General features: G+C 45.1%; 1 protein-coding gene across 7 annotated transcripts in view; it reads right to left on the bottom strand.

Annotated features, from left to right (window-relative positions):
- Positions 1-304: 304 nt before the first annotated feature.
- LDLRAD4 (low density lipoprotein receptor class A domain containing 4) overlaps positions 305-14,546 on the bottom strand; it is a 291,353-nt gene continuing 277,111 nt past the window's right edge. For 6 of the 7 annotated variants that reach the window (XM_083827164.1, XM_083827162.1, XM_083827166.1 and 3 more), the window contains 2 exons: positions 11,429-11,482; positions 305-10,166 (listed from right to left, as the gene is read on the bottom strand). In XM_083827164.1, coding sequence (XP_083683290.1) covers positions 9,624-10,166; positions 11,429-11,482 — 597 coding nt within the window. In that variant the 3' untranslated portion in view covers positions 305-9,623. The remainder of the gene's footprint in view (positions 10,167-11,428; positions 11,483-14,546) is intronic. The other variant, XR_014580824.1, reaches the window with a different exon arrangement.

The following is a 14,546-nucleotide window of genomic DNA, read 5'->3' as shown; positions in this document are numbered from 1 at the left end:
GGCACAGCGGCAGGGCAGAAACACCCAAAACCATCCCTGCACTAATCACCAGAGACTGAGAATCATAACACTGATGTAAAGTCTTCATCAAAAACCCATTTCCCAGAGTCCTCCCATATGTTTCAAGAGCTGAATCCACCCCCTGACTCTTTTATGATCAGCTACCTGGCCGCCAGCAGAAAACCAAGCAGGAAAAAGGACACGCATTCATTTTAGAGAGCCACCCTAGTGTTTCACCCCCCCCCCCCTTTTTTTTTTTTAACTCCCCCACTTCAAAGAGAAAATAAATTCAACAGGAGACAAATGCATTTCATGGTTTTTAATAATTTTCTGCTATGGTTTAACCATAGCGTATTAAGAACAAGCATAAAATCTGTATTTAAAACTAACAACAGCACTTAGAGCAACATCTTCCTTTAAAAGTATTGCAATAACAGACCTTAGGTCTAAAAACTAGGACATCACCATTTGCTCAATTAAAAGAGTCAGATACACAACAGTTGAAATCTTTTTCTGTATATAACTGGGAGTTACAGTGGAAAATAAGCAACAAATTAATTGTGTTAAAAGGAAAATAAGGTAAAAAAATTAAAGCAAGCCAGGTTTGTCATAGCGTCACATGAACAGCTATTGAGAAATCCCAATACAGTTGTAAAAAGACTTATTGTTTTTAATAGCTTTGTTTTTACAACAATAAAATTTAAAAGAAAGAGTAAATATTGTTGATAGTGCTGTACATATTTCAGAATAACTTGAAACAAAATGGACAAAAATAAGAGACATATTGAAAATGTGATCTTGAAAGCCACAATGTTGGAAATACAAAAAAAAAAATCCATACAGCAATAAAGCATTTTACACTGTAAAGTAACTAGCAAGAAACAACAAAGAGAGGGTCAACACTCTAAAGCCAGGCATTTGGTGGTTAATTTTAAGTAAAACAGCCTGACTGATGTACATACCATCATGAGATGCTCTGAGCACAGCAGCACTGGGCAGTCGATAGCGATACAAAGATAAAATCCCTAACAACGTTTACATAGTCTTGGTACTGTAAGTAGAAAAAGATTGTTAGAAGATATTAAGGTGATATTATTATTTTTGCTGTCCAGGCCTATGATGCCTGAGGCTCTCCTAACTTCTGCTATACTTCTTTTGAAATCCTGGCTGCCTGCTGTGCTTCGTGGTAAATGGCAAAGCGTGAACACAGCTGTGAATACACTCAGTAGAGTCTGCTCTTTCCACTGCAGCTTCAAAGCAAATCAGTGCCTCCAGAAGGAGGCACGCTCATGTTTGGTCCACTCAATATGCAAGTTTTGTTATGATAAAGCATACCCTAGGTTCTTCCAGCATGAGGTTTGCTCTGTAAAGATTCTTCCTAGTCAAGGCCTGGGTTTTTTGTTTGTTTTTCTTCCTTCATGCACAGAAGTTATTCTGCAGTGCAAACAGAAACGTGAAAATGGCCAGGCAAGACATACTTCCAGAACAACTGCTCTATGCCCTGGCAAACAATAAATGAGTTAACAAATGACAGTCGTAAAATATGCACACTTCACTATGGTACATGCTTACTGATAAAACAGCTCAATATAGAGAGGGATGGAGACAAGCTACCTGTACAGGCTTGACGATGTGGAACTGGCCATAAAATTTACGCATTTCTTTGAAACAAAAAACAAAACAACCATGGTCAACATTCAGACACAGGACGCCCGTGAGTGCTTTAAAAAAGATATTTACAGACAAATGCGTAGCTGGAGTTTCAGGTCAGCAGAGAAGTCACAACAGGCCGGCCAAGGACCATGCTCCAAGCCACGGACCGGACCCGAAGCCCACCGGCACCGCAGGAAGCCTCACCATGGACTTCACTGGGCCCTGGACAAGGCCCCCTGAGTTTTCGCACAGCATTTAGCTAGCTGAAAACCAAACAAAAATGCCGTCTCGACCACATCCCAACACGTCGCTACGTTACATCTGTGGTTAAAGCCTGACGAGTATAAAAAAAGCTACATACAGACAGGGGGATCTACGAGAGATCGGTTGGTATCCGTCAGCGAGAGGACTGGTCTGTCTCGGACCGACAAACTTGTATATCGCCTACCATCCTGGGATAGTTAGAACAAACAGCTTAGAAAAATAAGTAGAGTATCTGCAATTCTCTAAACTAGAACTTCACGGTTAGTTTTCCTGAGGTATTTGCTTCACCGAACAAGCCACGCCGAGAGAGCGCACGGGGCAACGGGACGTGTGGGGGGACCCAGGCCGCCGGGGACGCCTGGTGCCCGTGAGGACACCACCCTACCAGCAGAAACACCAGGTGTAGAGCTGAGCTCCGTGCCACGTCCCACCTCAGCACCGAACGGCTTTGGGCCTTTCTGCCGCCATCTTACGCACCGACCTTGGCGCCGCCACTGCCGGCAGCAGTCGGCACAGCAGCGGGGCGTCAGGAGCGGGGCCTGAAGGCCCGCACTCGGCTCATAACAGACCACGGCTTTTCATGTCTACCCTTACAGCTGGCACCCCTGCCGCCACGCGGGTCCTCAGGGGTCCCCAGCCACAGGCCAGGCCTTCAGACCACACGCGCTGGCAGGGAGACAGGACACCAGGGCCAGGTTTTTTCACAAAAATCTTGTTGGCCTACTTTTGATTTTGCAGGGGTGGTTTGGATCAGTTCCCACTTGTCTGAGCTTCACTTCCCATCAAGGACGCGGACAAAATAAAAAAGATTTGAAAGGTTTTAGCCCATTTCTAGGTTAAAAAAAAAAAAAAACAACAACACAACACAATCAAGGATAATAATAAATAATGTATCTGCTGGAGAAGTAGTAACTAATACTGGTCCAACTCAGCAATAGCGAGACAACAACCAATATGAGAAGCATCTAGCTGCAAGGTTAAAGCTGTGGAGGTTTTTGTTTGTTTTGTTTTTTCCTTTTTCTTAAAGTGACACATTAAAAAAAAAAAGATCTTCACAGCAAAGATGCATCAAACGACCAATTGCTATACACAGGCTAGTCAAAAAGGATTTGTTCAAACTTTTTCCCTTATGATATTATATTGATATTTAATAGGAAAATAAAATACATAGACTTTTTGTCATTTGTATGCATTCATTTGCAAATCTTCTTACAAAAAAGGACCAAGCGCAGAAGTTGGCATTCACAAAGTCTATGCCATTTTTTTTTGTGTTAAAATCGGTATCATCTATACATTATCTTACAGTATTAACAACATCTATTTGTTTTTTTTGTATGTTTGTTTGTTCTACCCATTGGGTAGGATATGTGCATAATATATTCAAGTTATACACAGCACCATACAAAGAAAAAAAAAAAGGACTGAAAGAAAAAGACAGACAACTGAAAAAGCACCATTTTAAGTGAGGCACAACAAAGGTGGGAGCGCAGGGCCTGACCCAATGCCCCCTGAAGTCAGCAGGAGTCTTCCTGCCAACGCCACCGGGCGTTGGGTCAGGCCCTCTCGAGTGCAAGGGGATTCCTATCTGCTCAGACCTGAACATGAGGCACCTTAGTTGCTTACAAACTACTGACATGCAAACCTCCTCAAAATTATAGCTAGCACGTACGTCGATAATTTATTAATAACCCTACCACGGCAGACAGACAAGCACGAACCAAGGAGAGAAAGGAAGAAAAGAGACAGCTTCGTCACCCACAAGATCCTACACATACCACACCGTGTCAGAAAGCTCACATACCAAACCAGGTAAAATAGCAGCAGCAGCAGCAGCAATACAGCAAAGAAATGACAGAGTCATCTCTGGCAGTAAATCACACAGAGGGGGGGTGTTGGAGGGAAGGGGAAGTTTCTAGGTTTTGAGTTTGTTTCTGTATTGATAACCAATAAAAAAAGGCAAGCTCTTTTAGCGCTGAAGCAGTACCAGCAATACCCGGTTGCTTTTGTTCAGTCTGAAACTAGAACGGGGAGACTACAGCAAGGCAGAAGTAAAAGCCAGGAGAGTTTGCAACATGTCTCAATACAAAATCATGCTGTTTTTCCTTTGAAAGCAGGAGAAATGCAGAGGCCCTGAAATATATTTAATGCCAATAGCAGCACCTCTTTCAAGGGAACACCAGCAGACTCCTACACCGTGTGCCTGGGGTGCTCACCGACATGGCAAAGCGCCTCATCCAAGCGGAGCCATCAGCGACACTTGAAAGAGTTTGCTGGGAAGAGGCAACAGGGGTCCAACGCTGCTCACAGGGACTGAACTGAGTGGTGCAGCTCCTGCAAATTCCCCAAGTGGAGCTGTACCAATAAAAGGACGTTTACTTATTTATTTTTTTTGCTGGTGTAAGTGTGCCCAATGGGGCTTTTGCCAGTGTAGCAATGGAACCAGAGGCAGGGCTGAAGGTAACCTGCACCCCTGATTAACGAGCACAGACTGGCAAACTATTAAGTATAAAAAAGTCTTACCAAGCAACCTTTTCAGCTAGGCCATTCCCAAAACTTTAAGCTTCAGTTTCCTAATGAAACATACAGAATAGAGGAAATTCAGAGAGTTCAGCCAGGAAACCTCTGTAACTCCAACACATCCTCACAAGGTTCTATAGGACCTCAACAGGTCTCAGACAATTCTGTAAGAGTCCCTCTTTCCAGGGATTTAAAACAATTGACACATTTGGGGCTAGTTTAGAAGAACAGCTGTAATCGCACTGGCTAGCAAGCAGGCAACACAAGCCATTTATGTGTAACTAAATTCTTTATAACAGCATTTACCTAAAAAACAAAGATGTAATCAAAAGCCAACCTTCACCTGAACCCACTAGACATCACTTCATTCTTAGCATTAGCTAGGCCTGAAATAACATGCATCTGAGATTTAAGGGGTACGTGAAGTACATTTGCTTTGTGTACACGATTACACAAGGTCTACATTTGTGTTGTCCCAAAAGCACGAGGACTTTTCAAAGCCCAGCCTAAAAAAAGAGAGATGTTGGATGGAAGATGCACTATCGCGCTAGGTCACAGGAAAAAATTTGCACAGCAGAACTCCTCAACTGATAAAAACAGGGCATGACATTTACAGCAGCGAGAAACAAATACTCCTCACGCCTCCAGCTGTTTGACAAATGACCTGTCATCATTCCTGAGAGCACAATGCCATCTAGCATTTCTGAAAGGTGATCATGGAATAGTAACTAATATATAGATTATCAACAGATAGGACAGAGGCACAATTTTACATGCAGGTATGTATACACACACGAAAATGGACACGCCTCAATGCTAATGACCAGAGAGAACCTGGGGACAATCCTAAATATCTTCAAGTGTACCAGCAAGCATATTGTTTAACTTTGGGGGAAAAAAAAATTGCAAACAATTTTAGAACATCTATCTTTCACCAGCATACCACTTTCTTTTTCTTCGCCTGCAAAACCAGGTTACCTTAGTTACAACGAGCGTGCAGGGCTCAGAGTCAGCAAAAGGCTAGCAATGCACCTTCTCCAGAACACAAACCTACAGACCAGGGTGTTGGTCTGAAGGTCCGACAGCTCGCTACCCAGCAGGGTTAGAAGCAGCTGCTCCAGGCAATGCCGTTCAACCAGCCTACACACAGGATTCTTTAGCAAGACAAATCTTCCTTCCCTTTCACTTCACTTCACAAAGAGCCTTCCTCCAGAAATGATGTCAGCCCACTCCCTGCTCTTCCCTGAACCACATTCATAGAGGAAAAAAAAAAAGATCTGTGGCTTTTTTTTTTATTATTAAATTTCTGCAACACACAAATTCAGAGATTTGGGGTGGCAGAAGCAGCTGCCAGCTGGTGGGAGAAGTGGGGAAAGCAATTTAAAAAAAAAGGCACCACTCAACCCATGGCTCCTGCAGACGCCACGACTGCAGGAGCGTAAATGTCTTCCTCACTACCATGCCAAGTACCGTGAATCCTGTGTGTGCCACACACACAACCAAGAAGGAACCTGAACACTGCTCACGTGAATGGGCACTAGTTTTTGTATTTCTCGTTCGTATCTTTAAGGCGACTTCACGTACAAAGAGCCTGATGGCACAGCATTGCAACGAACACAACCACAACCAGGCCAAGCATACAAGGAGTAGAGCTTAGTGGCAGGGAGAAACCTCTTTTCGATAGCTACACCCTGCCTTTCCCAGCCCTGCAAGATCACACGAAAACACACTGCAGATGGGGCACATTTAGCACCAAGGACCCATGCCAAGCCACTTAAGGGAAGAATCAACCTTCATGGTAAATAAGAGAAGTCGTAATTTGCTTATTTCTTTATTTCTTTAAGCTTTATTTCTTAAAGGCATGTTTAAAAAAATAAACCTTTTAGCCTGAAAATTTCTGAAGCGGGGACACTGGAGTGAATTTTGGGCAATACTGGGCAAACACCAGGCGAGACAAAATTCAGGCTAGTATGATCCATCACATAGAAAACTACACAGGTATTATGTGTTTATGTGCATGATGCACGTAAACCAAAACACCAGTATGGAAGTATAATCCACATGGTTAACTCTGCAGTGCTTACTGAAATCTTTAATAATTTACAACGCCGCATTTGAGTGGCTGTGGAACACTTTTACTAATTCTGGATATTCTCAAATGGAATTTTCCATAAACACTGTGCAGAATTACCTGTATTCAGAGAATACCAATTCCTAAGCCTGTACAGATTAATAGCACTATCTATTTAATTTTATATTCTTTATTTTACTGTTTTGGGGCATATTCTCTCTCACTACAACAAAAAAGAACACACACTTCTGTAATGTTATCCTTTAGCTGGGATTCCCATCAAAGATCCCTAATATTCATTCAAAAACATTGTATTTACTCTCATAAGAGGCCCCCAAACAAAAGCAGCGGATGGCAAGCTCACCTGCAGCAAGCACCAGTGACTACACTTTCTTTGCTGCTGGGAATACTGGCTGCATGTGAGCTTTGGACAGCAAAACATGAGGAGAAGACAAAGATGGGAGAGGAAATGCAACTGTTAGGTAGGCATATATTAAGTTTTTTTCTACAGCTCTCTTCTACAGAATGGGTGGAACAGCTCACATTTTCCACACACAGGAAAACTTCCTCAGTCAAGAAAAATTGGGACAACCATGCATGCAACATGCCCAAGAACATGATTGGCAAGTGCATGAATTCACCGGTATGCAAGGATGTCAAAAGATGGTAAAGGGCTGTCTTCAAAGCAAGTACGTTCCCCAGAGGTGACTTTGAAGGTAACTTCAAGGCTCACTTCTGTGAGATCTGCATGTGGGGAGAAGCTGGTATCCAGGTGTGCTCCGACATGATGACCGAGCTCCAGCTGTTCTCACCTAATGGTTTTTCGGCTAAATAACCCACACTGAGGCAACAGCAAGGGGTCCGAGTAGGCACAAGCATCGTCTGGCCAACAGCTCACTTCCAAAGGACAACAAAAGTCACTGAAGACCAAATTCAACATTTGCTGAGTTTGCTTGATTTACCTAAGGGATTACGTTTGTAGGTTATCTGCAAAAAAACTAATTTAACAACTTTTATTCCCAGGAACTGGGTGCGACGAGAGCCCCAGCTGACTGACAGCCACCTAGTCTTCTCCTGAACACCCGTCCTGTGGGGCGGAGTGTGGAAAAAACGAGTCCCATCATAGTCTCTCCCGTGAAATAATACCTAAACCACGAGGCAGCGTTACTCTGCATTACCGGAGTGACTCAGACCAAGGAACAACTACGGCCACAAGCGAGGCTGCACACCCAGGCTAACAGTTAGGCAAATTCTAACCTAGCACAAAACCGAGTTAGCTCGTGAAGAAAATGATCCACGCCGAGGCCCGTAAAACACGCACACACAGAAAGACACGCGCTCTGTTTTGGCATCAAAACTCTGCATAGATCAAAGACTCGCTTCAGGTGCCAGAGCCTTCAGGTGCCAGCCTCCAGCCCAGGGCTCCTGCCCGCTGCTGGCCACCGAGCAAAGGCTTCGGGAGCAAGGAAGGTGAGAGATCTTAAAGTGAAGAGTCTGCGACACGCACACACACATGTATATATATATATATTAGAAACTATGCAAACTAGAGACTCTACAGGTTCTTACTTTAAGTCCATTTCCGAAATGCATTTTAAGTGCAAGTTGTGCTTTTTCGTGTGCTTGTGCTGCCACTATCACCATTCAGCTGCCTGCCAGTGCTGCGTTTGCTTCCACACAAAGCCAGCCAGGGAAGAAGCACCCCACGCACCGCTTCACCAGCAGGTAAAATCTTCCAACTGCTTTTAAGACCGGCACAACAAAACCAGGGCTTACAGATGCTTAGCCAACACGCGAGCACCCTCCATCCATCGCTGGCAGGGATGCTGCAGAAGGCAGCACCGCCACCGCCAGCTCTCGGTACTGCTGCGGAAACTGCACGGGGGTTATAGCTACGAAGGCCCCTTCACGTCAGCAGGCTGGATCTCCAGGACTGAATTTCAGTATCTAGAAGATGGCAACGGAGAGCGGAAAGCACAACAGAGTCTCACATATTTCAACAGCATTGCAGGGGAAAAAACCCACCTTGCATTTTTAAACAATTTATTGCATAATGTCATGATATGTGACTAGATACACTTCAGGCTACAGTGAGGACAAAAATCTCTAAAACCTTAAGTACTGGTGATACTGCGTTATGAAAAGGAAAAGAACGGCAGCACGTTGTTAGAATCAATACAAATTAACACATCTGGGCTTTTGTTTTGCCTTTTACGAAACAAAGAGTCTAAACTGCAAAATAGCTAAACCCTAAATGATGGAAAATGCTGGGATGTCACATTTGCCTTCTTCCATCCAAAAGTCTCCAAGACACTTTGTTGACGCGCTGTTACATGAATGCAAATTATTGCAAAGACAACGAGTTAAGTGTCCCTGTATTTCTTGATTTGTGTAAGTCAAGAGATGTTAGGCTAAGTCCTGTCCCCTTTTTCTAGCAAAGCCGGGGGGAGGGGGGCAAACTCCTCCAGATCACTTCTGGGGCTCAATCATTATTCCACAGGTGAAAAGACAACATATAGAAGAACTTCACATAAAACAGTTCCCTCATATATATTTTTAAAACATTAAGATAGTGCAACTTTTTAAAACACATTTATCACAACACAAATTAATTTCTTGCATTCATCTAAGTTCTCAACTTTATACCTTGGCACACAAAACAGGAATTTTGATTCATATTTAAAAAAAATGCACACCCTGGGAGAAAAAAAAAAGCAAACTGGCCAATTCTTCCCCCATTTATCTAGCAAAACCTTCTTTTCTTCTTCTTTCTGCCATTCAGTGAGTATAAAACAGGCTACACAAGCCTCATTTCTGTGCTAAGTTTACTTTTAGAATTAAATAATTGAAATAGTTTATTAAAAAAAAATAATATATCCCCCCCTCCCCTGAAACACTGCTCGTAGACAAACTGAATGGAAGTTTGTATTTCTTTCGATCTGCTTTGCATGCAATTCCCCTGAAAGGAATCAGAAACAAAGAACTGGTTTGCACGTTTGGTTTTACTAAGTTGTACCACGTGAAATGTAACAACATTGTGCACCGGAGCACGGGGGTCTTCCTCCGCCGCCCTGCTTGGATCTCCTGTCTTCAGTTCAAATGCACCTGGGAGAGTGACTCAGACCAGGTTCCCCGGTTTCCGGTCCTGGCCTTTGCTGGGGACAATTGTGCTCTCTGAATTGTTCTGCTGAAACTGAAGTCTGCTCCCCCTCTGCGAGGGAGGAGGCGCGTTGCTGTGCTGGTGATGGAAAAAAGAGGAGCCTGGGTAGTGCCCCATGACCTCGCTGTACGTCGGGGGCGGTCCTTCCATCCTTCCATTACTGCTGTAGTTGGTTGCACTTATGCCCGAATTGCTGCTTGGTGGGCAGGGGCCCCCATTGTACATCGAGATGTCTATCAAGTCGCTATCAAAAATGGTTCGGTTGGGCGGCGCCCTGACGGATTCCCGGTTGAGCTCCATCTGCTGCTCGGGGTCCCGGAGCTGCAGGGTGCACGGGCCTTGGTACGGCGGCGGCTCTTCCCCGTCCGAGAGGGAAATGGTCGGAGGAAGGTCGATCTCATGCTGCATGTACGGGTAAGTGGGCTGGAAGCGACTGAAACGGTCCCGCTGCATAAAGGATGGGGCGGTAAACCTGTCCCTGGACCTTGGAGCATACATAATCTGCAACGGGAAGAGAGAGACACGTGGCTGAGCAAAGCGCTGCAGGTCCTCCGTATTTGAGAGGAACTGATGAAATGGGAAGTGCTTCTCTTTGTCGCCTATCTTAGAGGTTTAATCCAGCAGATATTGTGCTCCCACGTGCGTGCGTGCGAAAAAAGGGGTAGGAGTTGCAGGAAGGATCTAACGCAAGATATTTGAGAGCAGTTTCACAAAGGAAGGCCAAGATCCTACACGGCTCCTTCTGACATTACAGCATGCAGAGCTGAGATTAGACAATTCTGCTGCTGTACAGAGGAAACACTTGAAATTATTTTTCTCTCTCATCTTCACAATTAATTAGTTCTGAGGAAATGAAATGTCCCAATGCTGAACTTCAGCTGCAGCTCGAGCCTCCCCCTCCTACTCCGAGTTAATGCAACCCCCCACATTACCAAAGAATTCAGATGGCCGTTTTAAGTACATTTTGTGAAGGTCCAGCATATCTCACGCCTTCACTACACGAGCAGATCAGGTGTCCTCCGCCCCCCCCTCAGTTCTCAGCCAGACCTCAGCCTCCAGGGGGGACTCTGCTCTGGGAGTGGAAAAAATGTCTCTGGCGTGTTAAGCACTGGGGAAGGTCAGGATTTACAAGAGGAAGAGTTTGAGATACTCTGTGAGGAGCTATTGCTTTTCACTTGGTCTATTCCAAATCTGGACAGACACACCAGCTTCTTAGACCCACATCTATCAAGTTGCTCATTTCATTTCAGGGTCCACGCAGCGTCTTCATCCCCTGACCCCACAAACGCAGTGTCAGCTACCACAAAGATTCAGTTTGACACAGGAGAGCTGTGCCACCACTCAGGACAATGAGCGGCAACGTCTGTGGCTAGCCAGAAGACAGGAAACACTGACAACAGAGAACATGCTGTAAATTCAGGAAAAATACAGGGGGAAGAGCAACAGGCCTCCCAGATTCCACGGAAAACTCAAATTACCAAGCCACTGGATGACACTTATCTGTGAATACCTACTGTGCTACAGGGAGCTGCTGATGGAGACAAGGCATTGGGTAGCTAGAACTTCAGTCTTTCAATTAAAAAAGTCTTAGACGTTTACTGAATGGGAATTGAGACAGGCTCAGTTGTCCACATGAATCTGGCTCTTGATCTACACTGAAAAGGCTTCTTTACTTAATAGATGTATATTTTGAGAGGAGGCGAATATACATAACGAAAAGGAGGAAAGCACATCGCCAAAGACAGTAAGAAATCTGACTTTACCTCTGAAGCACCCTGGCGCGATACCGAGCTTTCCGAAGGCCACAAGCACCCTTCCTGAAATGTAGAAGAAAACAAATGAGAGAAATCAATAGATCACGCAACGATCTTAACTCGATACCAAAACTCTTATGAGTAATCAGCCTCTAACGACTGGTTATCTACACCTGGAGAAGTCCCACTCCTTCCTTTTGAGAACTAGAACAACCAGCAGCTCCGCCTCCGATCAAGCCGAGCTCGGGGTGTTGGTGAGGTGCTGAGGTGCCTGGCAGCACGCGGGGACAGCAGGAGGCAGCTCAGCCCTCGTGCGCTGAGCTGGTACCCGTCACCTCCCAGCTGGCGGTGAGGCCACGCCAGCAAGGGCGGCAGGTACGACGAGGCTCGTCTTGGCGGCGAGGATCCAGATTACACGCGGGAGTCAGAACAGCTCACAACAAAACCTGACGTCTGTAACGTCGCTGAAGTGACGTTCACTCGAAACCCAGGAAAATCCTGGTCAAACCTGTCCGTTGCCTAATTCCCTGCGGTAATGAAACAGCCGAGGTTTCAGCCACCAGTTCCCCCCTTCAGCCACCTCCCCAGCCACCTTCTCAGGCCACAGTATTTTCTATCTCATGCCCTAAAAGTCTGTTCTGATACCATACCAACGCCCAGGGCAGAATAAAAGGGCAAAGAAAATATTGTCAATATGGGAAAATAGCTTCAGGTATAGTTTTTCCTTCTCAATTTTTTAGAGTCACAATAACTACTGAAATTAATTTATCTTATTGGAAAATTTCAAAGCTGAAAAGGACACGTCAGAGAGACTATAAAGGGCAGAATAGATTTTTTTTTCCACTAAGACTGTAATTATCTGGTCATGAGCATTGTCTCGGTGCTAAGTAAAGTTTCATGATGTTACAGACAAGAAATTTCAGGAACAGGAAAGAAAATGCATACTGCCCCAAAAGCATTACCCTGTATAGACTACCCTCCAATCCTACTGTACCGCTTTTTCTCACCATAGCATCTTTGAACATACTTCAGATGTAAAAATAGACCTAACTAGATGTTCAGCATGGCACTCAGAGACCAAAAGCCGTCTGTGATCTTGTCAGGAGAGTCCAGCACAGAGGAAAGCTGCTCTAAGAGGAATCTCCCACAGGATTCAGCTGTTAAGGGAAATGCTTCGAATAACAAAGCTGGTCAATCACTTCTCTTCTGTAGCTTCAGAGAGCAGATATAGAAGGCTGACAATTGCAATTATTTACAACTTCCTTTTGCAAGTGTCCCCACTCACAAAGGCCTGATATAAAGGACAAATCTTGGGTAGGTTCGTATGCTTCAGTGGGTATATGAGATTTTGTCAACTGCAGAAATTATAACTGTGTAACTGTAGTGCTTCAAATTATGAGTATCCACCCTCCTTTCCACCTCTCCATCAGCCAGATGCCCTCATTTTGAAATACCTGAGGTTGTATTTGCACAATTAAAGACAAGCAAGTTATCAGTAGCTGGCCAAGCAGGCTGCAAATTTGTGGCAGTGAAGTAAAATCTATTAGTCAAAGCTAAAGTGCCCAATTAACAGCCCATGAACTATATACACATCCTGTGCAGCCCAACAGCAGGTTCCTTCAAGTGATGGCTTACAATAGGATAGTGTGTAGCTGCTCCCCACGCCGAGAGGCAGCGGGGCCTGCATGCTGTGCCTCGGCGCCCAGACCTAAGAACCAGCCCTGGAACCAGCAGCAGCCTGACAGAAGACTGGAGTTGCTGTGTACTTCTGAGATCCTTAGGATGCAAGGGTGTGTAAAACACGGCCTCCGTGACGGTGTGTCCTACAGCCCACCTGCAGCTACACCTTCCCGGAGGTTTTCTGGGGAACGACCAGCAGGCTGAGTAAGTCATTTGGCAACAGCCACCCCCCAGTAAGATCTCTCTCCCATGAGCCAGACAAACTCCCCAGGCAGATGGCTGGTAGCACGTGCTCGGCACGTCCGTGTTTTGAAGACACCAGGCTCACGCTCCACGCACAGACCCACCTCACACAAATATCCAGGCTGGCCCAGCCCCGTGGTGGGGGAGGCTCCCATCACCACGGCAGTAAGCCCAGGCCAACAGACCCAATAAAAGAAGAGGCACTGCACTCTTACTGTGATTCTTTCTTAACTCATGGACAAGTCTTAAAATCAACAGCGAGAGAGGCACGGAGAAAGGAAAGGAGCTGGCAGGCACCTGTGCCTCCAGCACTCAGCTGTAAAGGAATCCTCGAATCCTGGCAAGAAAAGAACTTTTTGTACAGTGACTTGCACCGAGCAAGGGCTCTCCTACACCGAAAGGAGAGGAGAGCAAGATGACAACATGGGAAGAAAATGGCAGAAGGGGGACAGACAACAAACAACGTGCCAATGCTTAATTATGAATGGTTCTGTGGGGTTCGTATTTATCTATTTGAAGGATACTACAAAACAGGAAAATTATTTATGCTTAGTATCACGTCCAACAGCTAACAGAAAAACTGGGAAATCAATAAAAACGTAACACATTGAAGCACTTTGCTGAATCTTGCTCTGAAATGCTACAGAAGTTTTCTGATCTTTGCCTTCTATAAACACACCCACTCCCTCCATAGGGTGGCATCTGTCTGGACAAGAGAATTGCATGCAAACAAGCATCCGCCCCATCTTGCCAACTTTGGCCTTTTCAGCCATCCTACCTTCCTGGAATCATTGCACCCACCACAGCAGATTTACTATCTGCCTTCCTCAAGTCTCCACCCGAGGAAAATCGTCTGTCCCGACACCAGGCAGGATGTCTTTTTTATACAGCTCACACATCATGTACCTGCTTCTTGTGTGTACCCGGTAGCCTTGGCCCATTCGACTTGCTCCTTCTTAGGCTACAAGTCTGCAAGCGTGAGCTTGAATATTTATAAGCGCCATGGAGGGAAAGCCCATGCGTTCATTCCCTGTGTTGTAATCGTTTTTAACATGGCTAGGTTCTGGAACAAAAAAGGGTATGAGTCTTCATGGTAAATCCCAGCTCCTACAAATAACGCCAGAGCAAGCAAAATCTGATGGCTGCAGCTACGTCTTTTGCTGACCCTAGCTGTTCCTGGGTTTCATGACAACTTACAGAAATA

The sequence above is a fragment of the Anser anser genome (assembly GCF_964211835.1).
Source record: "Anser anser genome assembly, chromosome: 2".
Classification (NCBI taxonomy): domain Eukaryota; kingdom Metazoa; phylum Chordata; class Aves; order Anseriformes; family Anatidae; genus Anser; species Anser anser.
Note: the sequence above shows the minus strand (reverse complement) of the source record. Positions and strands in the feature narration are given on the sequence as shown.